The sequence below is a fragment of the Coregonus lavaretus genome (genome assembly GCF_964263955.1).
Source record: "Coregonus lavaretus genome assembly, chromosome: 12".
NCBI lineage: Eukaryota > Metazoa > Chordata > Actinopteri > Salmoniformes > Salmonidae > Coregonus > Coregonus lavaretus.
This window is the reverse complement of record NC_139999.1, coordinates 47462710-47477404: the sequence shown is the minus strand read 5'-3', so window position 1 is coordinate 47477404 and position 14695 is coordinate 47462710. Positions and strand designations below refer to the sequence as shown.

At 42.6% G+C, this 14695-nt stretch overlaps 1 protein-coding gene across 1 annotated transcript in view; it reads right to left on the bottom strand.

Moving 5' to 3' along the window:
* Positions 1-14695, bottom strand: part of slc2a9l2 (solute carrier family 2 member 9, like 2) — a 265970-nt gene that overhangs the window by 173094 nt on the left and 78181 nt on the right. Inside the window, exon 7 of the mRNA XM_084173878.1 lies at positions 2289-2421. Within this exon, the coding sequence (XP_084030004.1) occupies positions 2289-2421 (133 nt within the window). The remainder of the gene's footprint in view (positions 1-2288; positions 2422-14695) is intronic.

Here is a 14695-nt window from a genome sequence, read left to right as displayed (position 1 = left end):
GGTGATAGTCATTTAGGCAGGTTACCTTGGAGCTTTTGGGAACAGGGACACTGGTGATCAGCTTGAAACATGTTGGGATTACAGACTGGGACAAGGAGAGATTGAAAATGTCTGTGAACACACTTGCCAGATGGTCTGCCCATGCTTTGAGAATGCGCCCTGGTATTCCGTCTGATTGTTAACCTGTTTAAACGTTTTGCTCACATCGGCCACAGAGAGCAAGATCACACGGTCATCTGGAAAAACAGGGGCTTTCATGCAAGGCACAGTGTTGTATTCCTCGACGCGAGCATAAAAGGCATTTAGCTCGTTTGGGAGTTCTGCATCGCTGGGCAACTCATGGCTGGGTTTCTCTTTGTAATCTGTTATTGTCTGCAAGTCCTGACACATACGATGAGCATCGGAGCCGGTGTAATAAGATTCCACCAACCTCCTATATTGTCCTTTTGCATGTTTGATGGCTCGTCTGAGGTTGTAGCAGACTTTCTTGAATGCTTCCATGTCCGTGTCCTGTTCCTTGTAAGCGGTAGCTCTAGCCTTTAGCCCAGCGTGGATTTCGCCTGTAATCCATGGTTTTTTGGTTTGGATACGTTCTTATAGTCAATGTAGGGATGACATCATCTATGCACTTATTGTATGCGTTTCTGTAGGTAGAACAGAGTTTTAGCTCCCCTAGTGGCGCAGGAGACTTGTTGGTAGAAGTGAGGTAGGATGGTTTTAAGTATCCGCGCGTTAGTCTCCACCCGCCAGAAACGCTGCCTTTGGGTGAGCAGTTTCTTGTTTGTTTATGGCTTCATACAGTTCATTGACCACCAGAGTGGTATTGGCATGTGGAGGGATGTAGACTGTGATAATTACGGATGAGAACTCTCTTGGTAGATAAAAGGGTCTGCCACTTACCATGAGGTATTCTATATCAAGTGAGCAAAAGCTCGAGATTTCCTTCACACTGGAAGCAGCATACTATTTTTATTTTTATTTCTTTTAAACACTCCTCCTCCTTTCGACTTCTCTGAAGCTGCTGTACAATCCTGCCGCTGCAATCCATTGAGTACTACTATCATCCAGCAACGTTTCAGTAAGACATATAATATATAATATTATAGCTTTTCAAGTCTCTCTGTTAGGAGACTCTCGAACAAAGGTCATCCATCTTATTCTCGAGTTACTGGACATTTGCCAATAGAACGGAGGGGAGCGCCGTTCGTTTTTGTCTTTGCCTCCAAAAAAGAAAAGGTACCCCCCTTTTTCTCCTCAATTTCATAATTACGATCTTGTCTCATCGCTGCAACTCCCCAATGGGCTCGGGAGAGGCGAAGGTCGAGTCATGCATCCTCCGAAACATGACCCGCCAAGCCGTGCTTCTCAACACCCGCTCACTTAACCCGGAAGCCAGCTGCACCAATGTGTCGGAGGAAACACTGTTCAACTGACGACCGAAGTTAGCCTGCAGGTGCCCGGCCCACCACAAGGAGTCGCTAGAGCACGATGAGCCAAGTAAAGCCCCCCGGCCTAACCTTCCCCTAACCCGGACGACGCTGGGCCGATTGTACGCTGCCCTATGGGACTCCCGGTCACGGCCGGTAATGACACAGCCTGGGATCGAACCCCAGGCTGTAGTGATGCCGCAACACTGTGATGCCTTAGACTGCTGTGCCACTCGGGAGGCTCATTGCCGCAATTTCACCAGGACTCCACCTCGTTTCCCACGTCTATGCCTGCAGCGTTTTGGAACAAAGGAATAGGGTAAGGTATGAACAGTGGAACAGCTGAGTCGTATTTGAAGTCGTATTTGAAGTCAAAATCGAGGTTAGTAACTGTTGATCTGATGTCCAGAAATGCTTGGCGGTCATATGTGATATTAGAATTTGTGTACAAAAAAGTAAAGATAAACACAATAAAAGTCTCTATATCGCAAAGTTGGGTTGGAACTCGTATGATGTCGCCCTTCTCCGTCAGCGCCATCTTGTTGGTCACATGTGTATGATCACCTCAGCAACTCAGCACTCTGCAGGAGGTTTTGCCATCATTTATGCAAGTTGGCTAGCTCAAGAGCATGATACAGCGTTGATTGAAGTGCTAAAAATCTACATGTTCCCCTTACATGTAATCCATTCCAATGCAATGTGTGATGAGTATATTCATAAGTACACAACACAGTTAGATGTCATCCACAAATTCAAACTAATTTACTGCAGCATCTTTTTGGTGAGTCATTATCTCAGCAGGCCATATGTGCAAAGGCAATGTAAACACGTGTGTGTGTGTGTTTATTTAAGAGGGTTTACCTTTCTCTGCACCGGCCTCATCCCTCCTCTCCATCAGAAGGAAGCGTGGGCTTTCGGGGAGGAAGGGCAGCACACAGAGCTGCAACAAGGCAGGCAAGGCCAGGAAGGCAAAGAGGAAGTTCCATCTGGACTCCTGCAGGAAACCCAACAGATAATAACATTAGACGAAAAGAAGGATAACCACCAGATAATTACAACGGATAACCACCATATACAGTGAGGGAAAAAAGTATCTGATCCTCTGCTGATTTTGTACGTTTGCCCACTGACAAAGAATCGTTTTAAATTGATTTGCATTTTAATGAGGGAAATAAGTATTTGACCCCTCTGCAAAACATGACTTAGTACTTGGTGGCAAAACCCTTGTTGGCAATCACAGAGGTCAGACGTTTCTAGTAGTTGGCCAACAGGTTTGCACACATCTCAGGAGGGATTTTGTCCCACTCCTCTTTGCAGATCTTCTCCAAGTCATTAAGGTTTCGAGCCTGACGTTTGGCAACTCAAACCTTCAGCTCCCTCCACAGATTTTCTATGGGATTAAGGTCTGGAGATTGGCTAGGCCACTCCAGGACCTTAATGTGCCTCTTCTTGAGCCACTCCTTTGTTGCCTTGGCCGTGTGTTTTGGATCATTGTCATGCTGGAATACCCATCCACGACCCATTTTCAATGCCCTGGCTGAGGGAAGGAGGTTTTCACCTAAGATTTGACGGTACAAGTCCCCGTCCATCGTCCCTTTGATGCGGTGAAGTTGTCCTGTCCCCTTAGCAGAAAAACACCCCGAAAGCTTAATGTTTCCACCTCCATGTTTGACGGTGGGGATGGTGTGCTTGGGGTCATAGGCAGCATTCCTCCTCCTCCAAACACGCGAGTTGAGTTGATGCCAAAGAGCTCAAGTTTGGTCTCATCTGACCACAACACTTTCACCCAGTTCTCCTCTAAATCATTCAGATGTTAATTGGCAAACTTCAGATGGGCATGTATATGTGCTTTCTTGAGCAGGGGGATCTTGCGAGCGCTGCAGGATTTCAGTCCTTCACGGCGTAGTGTGTTACCAATTGTTTTCTTGGTGACTATGGTCCCAGCTGCCTTGAGATCATTGACAAGATCCTCCCGTGTAGTTCTGGGCTGATTCCTCACCGTTCTCATGATCATTGCAACTCCACGAGGTGAGATCTTGCATGGAGCCCCAGGCAGAGGGAGATTGACAGTTATTTTGTCTTTCTTCCATTTGCGAATAATCGCACCAACTGTTGTCACCTTCTCACCAAGCTGCTTGGCGATGTTCTTGTAGCCCATTCCAGCCTTGTGTAGGTCTACAATCTTGTCCCTGACATCCTTGGAGAGCTCTTTGGTCTTGGCCATGGTGGAGAGTTTGGAATCTGATTGATTGATTGCGTCTGTGGACAGGTGTCTTTTATACAGGTAACAAACTGAGATTAGGAGCACGCCCTTTAAGAGTGTGCTCCTAATCTCAGCTCATTACCTGTATAAAAGACACCTGGGAGCCAGAAATCTTTCTGATTGAGAGGGGTTCAAATACTTATTTCCCTCATTAAAATGCCAATCAATTTATAACATTTTTGACATTTTTTTTCTGGATTTTGTTGTTGTTATTCTGTCTCTCACTGTTCAAATAAACCTACCATTAAAATTATAGACTGATCATTTCTTTGTCAGTGGGCAAACGTACAAAATCAGCAGGGGATCAAATCCTTTTTTCCCTCACTGTATATATTTTTTAAGGATATGTATGTATGTGTAGGTATGCATGTATGTATATATATATATATATGCGAGCAAAAAAGAAAAAAAAACATATGGGGGATTGGAAGTGATGCAGACAATTACATTGATGGAAGTTAGAATCTATCTGCAATATTAAAGCTGATCTATCCCCTAAAAATAATAATGATAATAATAATAATTCCCTGTCCTAGGTCAGTTAGGATCACCACTTTATTTTAAGAATGTGAAATGTCAGAATAATAGTAGAGAGAATGATTTATTTCAGCTTTTATTTCTTTCATCACATTCCCAGTGGGTCGGAAGTTTACATACACTCAATTAGTATTTGGTAGCATTGCCTTTAAATTGTTTAACTTGAGTCAAACATTTTGGGTAGCCTTCCACAAGCTTCCCACAAAAAGTTGGGTGAATTTTGGCCCATTCCTCCTGACAGAGCTGGTGTAACTGAGTCACGTTTGTAGGCCTCCTTGCTCGCACACGCTTTTTCAGTTCTGCCCACAAATGTTCTATAGGATTGAGGTCAGGGCTTTGTAATGGCCAATCCCAATACCTTGACGTTGTTGTCCTTAAGCCATTTTGCCACAACTTTGGAAGTATGCTTGGGGTCATTGTCCATTTGGAAGACCCATTTGCGACCAAGCTTTAACTTCCTGACTGATGTCTTGTGATGTTGCTTCAATATATCCACATAATTTTCCTTCCTCATGATGTCATCTATTTTGTGAAATGCACCAGTCCCTCCTGCAGCAAAGCACCCCCACAGCATGATGCTGCCACCCCCGTGCTTCACGGTTGGGATGGTGTTCTTCGGCTTGCAAGCAACCCCCTTTTTCCTCCAAACATAACGATGGTCATTATAGCCAAACAGTTCTATTTTTGGTTTCATCAGACCAGAGGACATCTCTCCAAAAAGTATTACTTTTGTCCCCATGTGCAGATGCAAACCGTAGTCTGGCTTTATTATGGCAGTTTTGGAGCAGTGGCTTCTTCCTTGCTGAGCGGCCTTTCGGATTATGTCGATATAGGACTCGTTTTACTGTGGATATAGATACTTTTGTACCTGTTTCCTCCAGCATCTCCACAAGGTCCTTTGCTGTTGTTCTGGGATTGATTTTCACTTTTCGCACCAAAGTACGTTGATGTCTTGGAGACAGAACGCGTCTCCTTCCTGAGCGGAATGACGGCTGTGTGGTCCCATGGTGTTTATACTTGCGTACCTTTGTTTGTACAGATGAATGTGGTACCTTCAGGCTTTTGGAAATTGCTCCCAACGATGAACCAGGTCTACCATTTTTTTCTGAGGTCTTGGCTGATTTCTTTTCATTTTCCCATGATGTCAAGCAAAGAGGCACTGAGTTTGAAGATAAGCCTTGAAATACATCCACAGGTACACCTCCAATTGACTCAAAGCTGTTTAAAGGCACAGTCAACTTAGTGTATGTAAACTTCTGACCCCACTGGAATTGTGATACAGTGAATTATAAGTGAAATAATCTGTCTGTAAACAATTGTTGGACAAATTACTTGTGTCATGCACAAAGTAGATGTCCTATCCGACTTGCCAAAACTATTGTTTGTTAACAAGACATTTGTGGAGTGGTTTAAAAACGAGTTTTAATGACTCCAACATACAATTGAAGTCGGAAGTTTACATACACTTAGGTTGGAGTCATTAAAAGTCATTTTTCAACCACTCCACACATTTCTTGTTAACTGTTTGGCCATAATGACCATCGTTATGTTTGGAGGAAAAAGGGGGTCGCTTGCAAGCCGAAGAACACCCTCCCAACCGTGAAGCACGGGGGTGGCAGCATCATGCTGTGGGGGTGCTTTGCTGTAGGAGGGACTGGTGCACTTCACAAAATAGATGGCATCATGAGGAAGGAAAATTACATGGATATATTGAAGCAACATCTCAAGACATCAGTCAGGAAGTTAAAGCTTGATCGCAAATGGGTCTTCCAAATGGACAATGACCCCAAGCATACTTCCAAAGTTGTGGCAAAATGGCTTAAGGACAACAAAGTCAAGGTATTGGAGTGGCCATCACAAAGACCTGACCTCAAACATATAGAAAATGTGTGGGCAGAACTGAAAAAGCGTGTGCGAGCAAGGAGGCCTACAAACCTGACTCAGTTACACCAGCTCTGTCAGGAGGAATGGGCCAAAATTCACCCAACTTATTGTGGGAAGCCTGTGGAAGGCTACCCGAAACATTTGACCCAAGTTAAACAATTTAAAGACAATGCTACCAAATACTAATTGAGGGTATGTAAACTTCTGACCCACTGGGAATGTGATGAAAGAAAGAAAAGCTGAAATAAATAATTATCTCTTTTATTATTCTATTTCACATCCTTAAAATAAAGTGGTGATCCTGACTGACCTAAGACAGGGAATTTTTACTAAGATTAAATGTCAGGAATTGTGAAAAACTGAGTATAAATGTAATTGGCTAAGGTGTATGTAAACTTCTGACTTCAACTGTATTTTTGCTTTACTCATCTCATATGTATATACTCTATTCTATTCTACTGTATTTTAGTCTATGCCACTCCGACATTGCTCATCCTAATATTTCTAACATTGATATATTCCTTAATTCCATTATTTTCCTTTTAGATTGTGTGTATTATGTGTATTGTTGTGAATTGTTAGATATACTGCACTGTTGGAGATAGAAACACAAGCATTTCGCTACACCCGCAATAACATCTGCTAAACATGTGTATGTGACAAATAAAATTTGATTTGATTTGGAGTGTTTCTGTCAGTAATAATGCCCTTTTGTAGGGAGAAACCCGTTCTGATTGGCTGGCCCTCAATTGACAGATTTTATTATATGAACTGTACTCAGTAAAATCGTTGAAATTGTTGCGTTTATATTTTTGTTCAGTATAATTACAATGGATAGAACAGACATTCAAATTAATTGCTGGTTTCTATAGTATGTGGCCCTTCAGCTACATTGGTGGGTTGGATGAATTCATGTTTACTGCACCACATGATTTTTCAGAATTTGGTACGCTACAATGTTGAATTTTGTTGCGAGTCAATGTGAAGTGGGTCACTGTGTGACTATGACGTGACAGAACTATGCAGAGCTATGCCTTCATTTAGAGCAGTTTAATCCAAAGGCTTTGAGCCCTGATGTGAGTTATAGTAAGCATCTCCTTTCTTAGTGACTTTAATGGTACCTATTATCTCTGCCTAGAGATGAAGGCAGTCCAGTTGAATAAACTGTTTCTGTTTCAAGTAAAGTCTATAATAAGGCCTTGGAAGTAAAGCTGTGCAGTAACTACGATAATTAATGAAATGACTAATGTGAAGTAGAAGAATAACAGGTCTTTTGAGACAAACAAGGGTGAACACTGAAGCCAGGATTCAAATAAACGCCTCTCACTGTCATGTAGTTTCTGTACCTATTGTATAGGCAGTCTGTCCCAAAGCCCAGCCAGTCAATTTATAAACTTAATCTCCCCTGGGAAAAAAGCATTTAGACAATATTTCCCTCAGCTCGTTTCCAACAGTTGCGGTTTGTCTAAACCTGTGGAACAATGTTTCAAAAAAAAGAAAATAATACGATCTCCACCATCAATGCAAATTCATTTATCAGGATCATTATAATGGATGTATCCAAAGACATGGCAAAAGAAACAAAGGTAAAACAAACGAAAGTTCACATAGTTTGCTGTCATTTCAGCTGCTTGATTTGCTTGTGTGTTGGCTTTAGTTGGCTAGCTGCATAGCTACAGTGCATTCAGAAAGTATTCATACCACTTGACTTATTCCACATTTTGTTGTGTGTTACAGCCTGAATTCAAAATGTTTTGTTTTTTAAATCTCACCCATCTACGTACACACAATACCCCATAATGAAAACATATTTTTAGAAATGTTTCCAAATTTATTGAACTACAGAAATATCACATTTACATAAGTATTCACACCCTTGAGTCAATACACGTTACAATCAACTTTGGCAACGATTACGGCTGTGAGTCTTTCTGGGTAAGACTCTGAGAGCTCTGCACACCTGGATTGTACAATATTTAACCATTATTCTTTTCAAAATTCTTCAAGCTCTGTCAAATTGGTTGTTGATCATTGCTAGACAACCATTTTCAAGTCTTGCCATCGATTCTAAATCAGATTTAAGTCAAAACTGTAACTCGGCGACTCAGGAACAGTCACTGTCTTCTTGGTAAGCAACTCCAGTGCAGATTTGGCCTTGAGTTTTAGGTTATTGTCCTGCTGAAAGGTGAATTCATCTCCCAGTGTCTGGCGAAAAGCAGACTGAACCAGGTTTTCCTCTAGGATTTTGCCTGTGCTTAGCTCCATTACGTTACATTTTCATCCTGAAAAACTACCCAGTTCTTAACGATTAGAAGCATACCCATAATATGATGCAGCCACCACTGTGCTTGAAAATATGGCGAGTGGCCCTCAGCAATGTGTTGTATTGGATTTGCCCCAAACATAACACTTTGTTAAAGTTAATTGCTTTGCCATATTTTTAGCATTATTACTTTATTACCTTATTGTAAACAGGATGCATGCTTTGGAATATTTGTATTCTGTACAGACTCCCTTCTTTTAATCCATCCTCAGTTTTCTCCTATCACAGCCATTAAACTCTTTAATTGTTTTAAAGTCACTGTTAGCCTCATGGTGAAATCCCCGAGCGGTTTCCTTCCTCTCCGACAACTGAGTTAGGAAGGACGACTGTGTCTTTGTAGTGACTGGGTGTATTGATCCTAAGTGTAATTAACAACTTCACCATGCACAAAGGGATATTCAATGTCTACTTTTTCACCCATATACCAATAGGTGCCCTTCTTTGCGAGGTATTGGAAAACCTCCCTGGTCTTTGTGGTTAAATCTGTGTTTGAAATTCACTGCTCAACTGAGGGACCTTAAAGATAATTGGTATTAATTATGGATACGCATTAGCTGCTGCCAAGGCAGCAGCTACTCTTCTAGGGTCCAGCAAAATTAAGGCAATTTAAAAAACATTACAAAACATTTCACAACACCTTAACTGTGTGCCATCAGGCCACTACTCTACTACTACATATGTACAACACAAAACCCATGTGCGTATGTTATTATGTGTGTGTATGCATGTATTTGTACTTGTATTTATTAGGGATCCCCATTTGCTGCTGCCAATGCAGCAGCTACTCTTCCTGGGGTCCAAACACATTAAAACACTTACATTACATATAAAACAAAAGATAAAACATTACATCATATAACATTATTACACCACTACATATCTACAATACAAAATGTACAATACAAAATGTATAATACCACCACACAACAATATTACAATGTATGCGTATGCATGTGTCTGTACCTTTGTGTGTGTCTCTTCACAGTCCCCGCTGTTCCATAAGCTGTATTTTTACCTTTTTTTAAAAACGGATTCTACTGCATGCATCCGTTACCTGATGTAAAATAGAGTTCCATGTAGTCATGGCTCTATGTAGTACTGCATATCATTAATGTTAGCTCTCCGTGTACATTTAAGGGCCAGCCATGCTGCCCTGTTCTGAGCCAACTCCTCTTTGTGGCACCTGACCACACTACTGAACAGTAGTCTAGCTGTGACAAAACTAGGGCCTGTAGGACCTGCCTTGTTGATAGTGTTGTTAAGAAGGTAGAGCAGCGCTGCATTATGGAGAGACTTCTCCCCATCTTAGCTATTGTTGTATCAATATGTTTTGACCATGACAGTTTACAATCCAGGGTTACTCCAAGCAGTTTAGTCACCTCAACTTGCTCAATTTCCACATTATTCATTAAGAGATGTATTTGAGGTTTAGGATTTAGTGAAAGATTTGTCCCAAATACAATGCATTTAGTTTTGGAAATATTTAGGACTAACTTATTCCTTTACAACTATTCTGAAACTAACTGCAGCTCTTTGTTAAGTGTTGCAGTCATTTCAGTTGCTGTAGTAGCTGACGTGTATAGTGTTGAGTAATCCGCATACGTAGACACACTGGCTTTACTCATGTCGTTAGTAAAGTTTTTAAAAAGTAAGGGGCCTAAACAGCTACCCTGGGGAATTCCTGATTCTACCTGGATTATGTTGGAGAGGCTTCTATTAAAGAACACCCTCTGCATTCTGTTAGACAAGTAACTCTTTATCCACAATATAGCAGGGGGTGTAAAGCCATAACAAATACGTTTTTCCAGCAGCAGATAATGATCGATAATGTCAAAAGCTGCACTGAAGTCTAACAAAACAGCTCCCACAATATTTTTATTCTCTCAGCCAATCATCAGTCATTTCTGTAAGTGCTGTACGTGTTGAATGCCCTTCCCTATAAGCGTGCTGAAAATCCGTTGTTAATTTGTTTACTGTAAAATAGCATTGTATCTGGTCAAACAATTTTTTCCAAAACTTTACTACGGGTTGGTAACAGCCTGATTGGTCGGCTATCTGAGCCAGTAAAGGGTGCTTTGCTATTCTAGGGTAGCGGAATGACTTTTGCTTCCCTCCAGGCCTGAGGAAAAAACGTTCCTGTAGGCTTAGAAGTGATGGCAAATAGGAGTGGCAATATCGTCCGCTATCATCGTCAGTAATTTCCATAAGAGTTGTCTGTAGCTCAGCTGGTAGAGCACGGCGCTTGTAACGCCAAGGTAGTAGGTTCGATCCCCGGGACCACCCATACACAAAAAATGTATGCACGCATAACTGTAAGTCGCTTTGGATAAAAGCGTCTGCTAAATGACATATTATTATTATTATTGTCATACCCAGGTGGCTTGTCAGTGTTGATAGATAACAATAATGTTTTCACCTCTTCCACACTCACTTTACGGAATTTAAAATGACAATGCTTGTCTTTCATAATTTGGTCAGTTATGCATGGATGTGTAGGTTAACCTTGCCAATGAAAAAAAATAAAATAAGAACTTGGCAATATCAGTGGGTTTTGTGATGAATGAGCCATCTGATTTAATGAATGATGGAGCCAAGTTTGCCTTTTTGCCCAAAACTTCATTTTGACTATAATTTTTTTATATCATTTATCTTTGTTTCATAGTACAGTTTTTTCTTATTTTTGTTCAGTTTAGTCACGATTTCTCAATTTACACTATGTTTGCCAATCGGCTGTGCAGCCAGACTTATTTGTCATTCTTTTTGCCTCACCCATCTCAACCATACACTTTTTCAATTCCTCATCAATCCACTGGGATTTAACAGTTTCTACAGTCATTTTCTTAATGGGTGCATGCTTATTAGTAACTAGAATAAGCAATTTCATAAATGTGTCAAGTGCAGCGTCTTTATTATTTACACCTTCAACATAGGAATCACTACAAAACTTATTGTATGACCTCTTTAGTTTTCCTAGATATGGCTACTATATTATGATCACAACATCCGATGGATTTGGAAACTGCTTTAGAGCAGATTTCTGCAGTGTTAGTAAAGATGTGATCAATACATGTGGATGATTTCATTCCTGTGCTGTTTGTAAATACTCTGGTAAATTGACTGATAACCTGAACCAGGTTGCAGGCACTGGTTATAGTTTGCAGCTTTTTCTTGAGTGGGCAGCTTAATGAAAGCCAGTCAATATTTAGGTCACAGAAAATATACCTCTCTGTTGATATCACATACATTATCAAGAATTTCACACATATTATCCAGATACTGACTGTTAGCACTTGGTGGTCTATAGCAGCTTTCCACAAGAATGGGCTTTAGGTGAGGCAGGTGAACCTGTAGCCATATTACTTCAACAGCATTTGACATGAGATCCTCACTAAGCGTTACAGGAATATGACTCTGAACATACACAGCAAACACCTCCACCATTGGCATCCCTGTCTCTTCTGAAGTTGTTGAAACCATGTATTGCTACCATTGTATTAACAAAGGTATTATCTAAGTGAGTTTCAGAGATAGTCAGTATATGAACGTTATCTGTTACTAGAAAGTTATCGATTTCATGAACCACTTTTCTGGGATTCATGATTGTTTTTATTGCTTTACTGGCAGGCTTATCCGAGGTAGACATGACAGTAATATTTATGTTTGAGCTGCACACAGTGGACTTCCTATTAGGGCAAACCGCCTCAGTGCTAACCGTATAACTCAGGTTCATAGGCGCATGATTACTGCATACAATAGCTGTAGGATTGACAGAGGCATTCAGGGGAGTTAGAGGGACATAAATTAGGTTACTTACATTAGGACTGCCAACGCCCCTGGGAGAATGTACATTTGCAGCAGCACTACGACAATTTAGTGACACAATGGTAGAGATTATCTGAGCAGGGCTTGGGTCACTGATAAGTCATTGTCTCAATGCAGCCTTGAAATGCATGGACATACTTGTATGTGTGGGGTACAGTCGTGGTCAAAAGTTTTGAGAATGAGTTATGAGATATTTTTGTCAGATGTTACTATGGTATACTGAAGGATAATTACAAGCATTCCATACGTGTCCAAGGCTTTTATTGACAATTGCATTACGTTTATGCAAAGAGTCAATATTTGCAGTGTTGACCCTTCTTTTTCAAGACCTCTGCAATCCACCCTGGCATGCTGTCAATTAACTTCTGGGCCACATGCTGACTGATGGCAGCCCATTCTTGCATAATCAATGCTTGGAGTTTGTCAGAATTTGTGGGTTTTTGTTTGTCCACCCGCCTCTTGAGGATCGACCGCAAGTTCTCAATGGGATTATGGTCTGGGGAGTTTCCTGGCCATGGACCCAAAATTTCGATGTTTTGTTCACCGAGCCACTTAGTTATCACTTTTGCCTTATGGCAAGGTGCTCCATCATGCTGGAAAAGGCATTGGTCATCACCAAACTGTTCTTGGATGGTTGGGAGAAGTTGCTCTCGGAGGATGTGTTGGTACCATTCTTTATTCATGGCTGTGTTCTTAGGCATAATTGTGAGTAAGCCCACTCCCTTGGCTGAGAAGCAACCCCACACATGAATGGTCTCAGGATGCTTTACTGTTGGCATGACACAGGACTGATGGTAGCGCTCACCTTGTCTTCTCCGGACAAGGTGTTTTCCGGATGCCCCAAACAATCGGAAAGGGGATTCATCAGAGAAAATGACTTTACCCCAGTCCTCAGCAGTCCAATCCCTGTACCTTTTGCAGAATATCAGTCTGTCCCTGATGTTTTTCCTGGAGAGAAGTGGCTTCTTTGCTGCCCTTCTTGACACCAGGCCATCCTCCAAAAGTATTCGCCTCACTGTGCGTGCAGATGCACTCACACCTGCCTGCTGCCATTCCTGAGCAAGTTCTACACTGGTGGTGCCCCGATCCCGCAGCTGAATCAACTTTAGGAGACGGTCCTGGCACGTGCTGGACTTTCTTGGGCGCCCTGACGACTTCTTCACAACAATTGAACCTCTCTCCTTGAAGTTGTTGATGATCCGATAAATGGTTGATTTAGGTGCAATCTTACTAGCAGCAATATCCTTGCCTGTGAAGCCCTTTTTGTGCAAAGCAATGATGACGGCATGTGTTTCCTTGCAGAAACCATGGTTAACAGAGGAAGAACAATGATTTCAAGCACCACCCTCCTTTTAAAGCTTCCAGTCTGTTATTCTAACTCAATCAGCATGACAGTGTGATCTCCAGCTGTCACACCCTGGCTCTGGGACTCTATTTGTTGAGACAGGGTGTGTTTATTCTATGTGTTATATTTCTATGTTGGGGGGTTCTAGTTTGTCATTTTCTATGTTGGCCTGAGTGACTCCCAATCAGAGGCAACGAGTGTCAGCTGTTTGCTGGTTGTCTCTGATTGGGAGCCATATTTAAACTGTCGGTTTTCCTTTGTGTTTTGTGGGTTCTTGTTTCGAGTTGGTTGTGTTTTACCGTGTACTGTCACGTTTCCGTCTTTTGTTGTTTTGATCACGTTTCGCTAAATAAATGAGTATGTTTGCCTGCAACGCTGCGCCTTGGTCTACTCCTTACCCTGACGTTCGTGACAGAAAAACCCACCATAAAAGGACCAAGCAGCGTGTCCAGGAGCAGGCAGACTGGACATGGGAGGAAGCGCCAGGTAAAGAGATGGAGAGGTTGGCGATGGCCCAGGTGGGCAAATCGTGGTCCTGGGAGGACATGCTCGGGGTAAGACCTTGGGGTAAGATTAAGGCCCTGGCAAGAGAGGAGCAGCGGCGTCAGCAGTGTCATCGTCGGAAGGACGAGAGGCAACCCAAAAAAAATTGTAGGGGGGGGCACACGGCATGGGCGGCTGGGCAGCAGGAGGCTGCCACAGGGCGATTTGGAGAGGAGGCCACCGGGTTTGGGGGGCCAGAAGGCAGGTTGGCGGAGCCTGGATGGAGAGCGGAACCAACTTCCCGTGCTCAGGCATGGCAGCATGGAATGGGGCAGGTTCCGCGGTATGCGGAGCGGCGTACTGTGCCACGAGTGGTCCGGCATAGTCCTGTACGTCCTGTGCGAGCACCCCACACGTGTCGTGCGAAGGTGGGTATGCAGCCAGGACGGAGTGTGCCGGCTCAACGCTCGTGGTCTCCAATGCCTCTCCGTGGTCCCGGATATCCTGCTCCAGTGTCACGTGCTGTTATGCCAGTACGGGTACACAGCCCTGTACGTCCTGTGCGGATGCCACAACAGAGTGTGTGAGGGTAGGCATTCAGCCAGGACGGG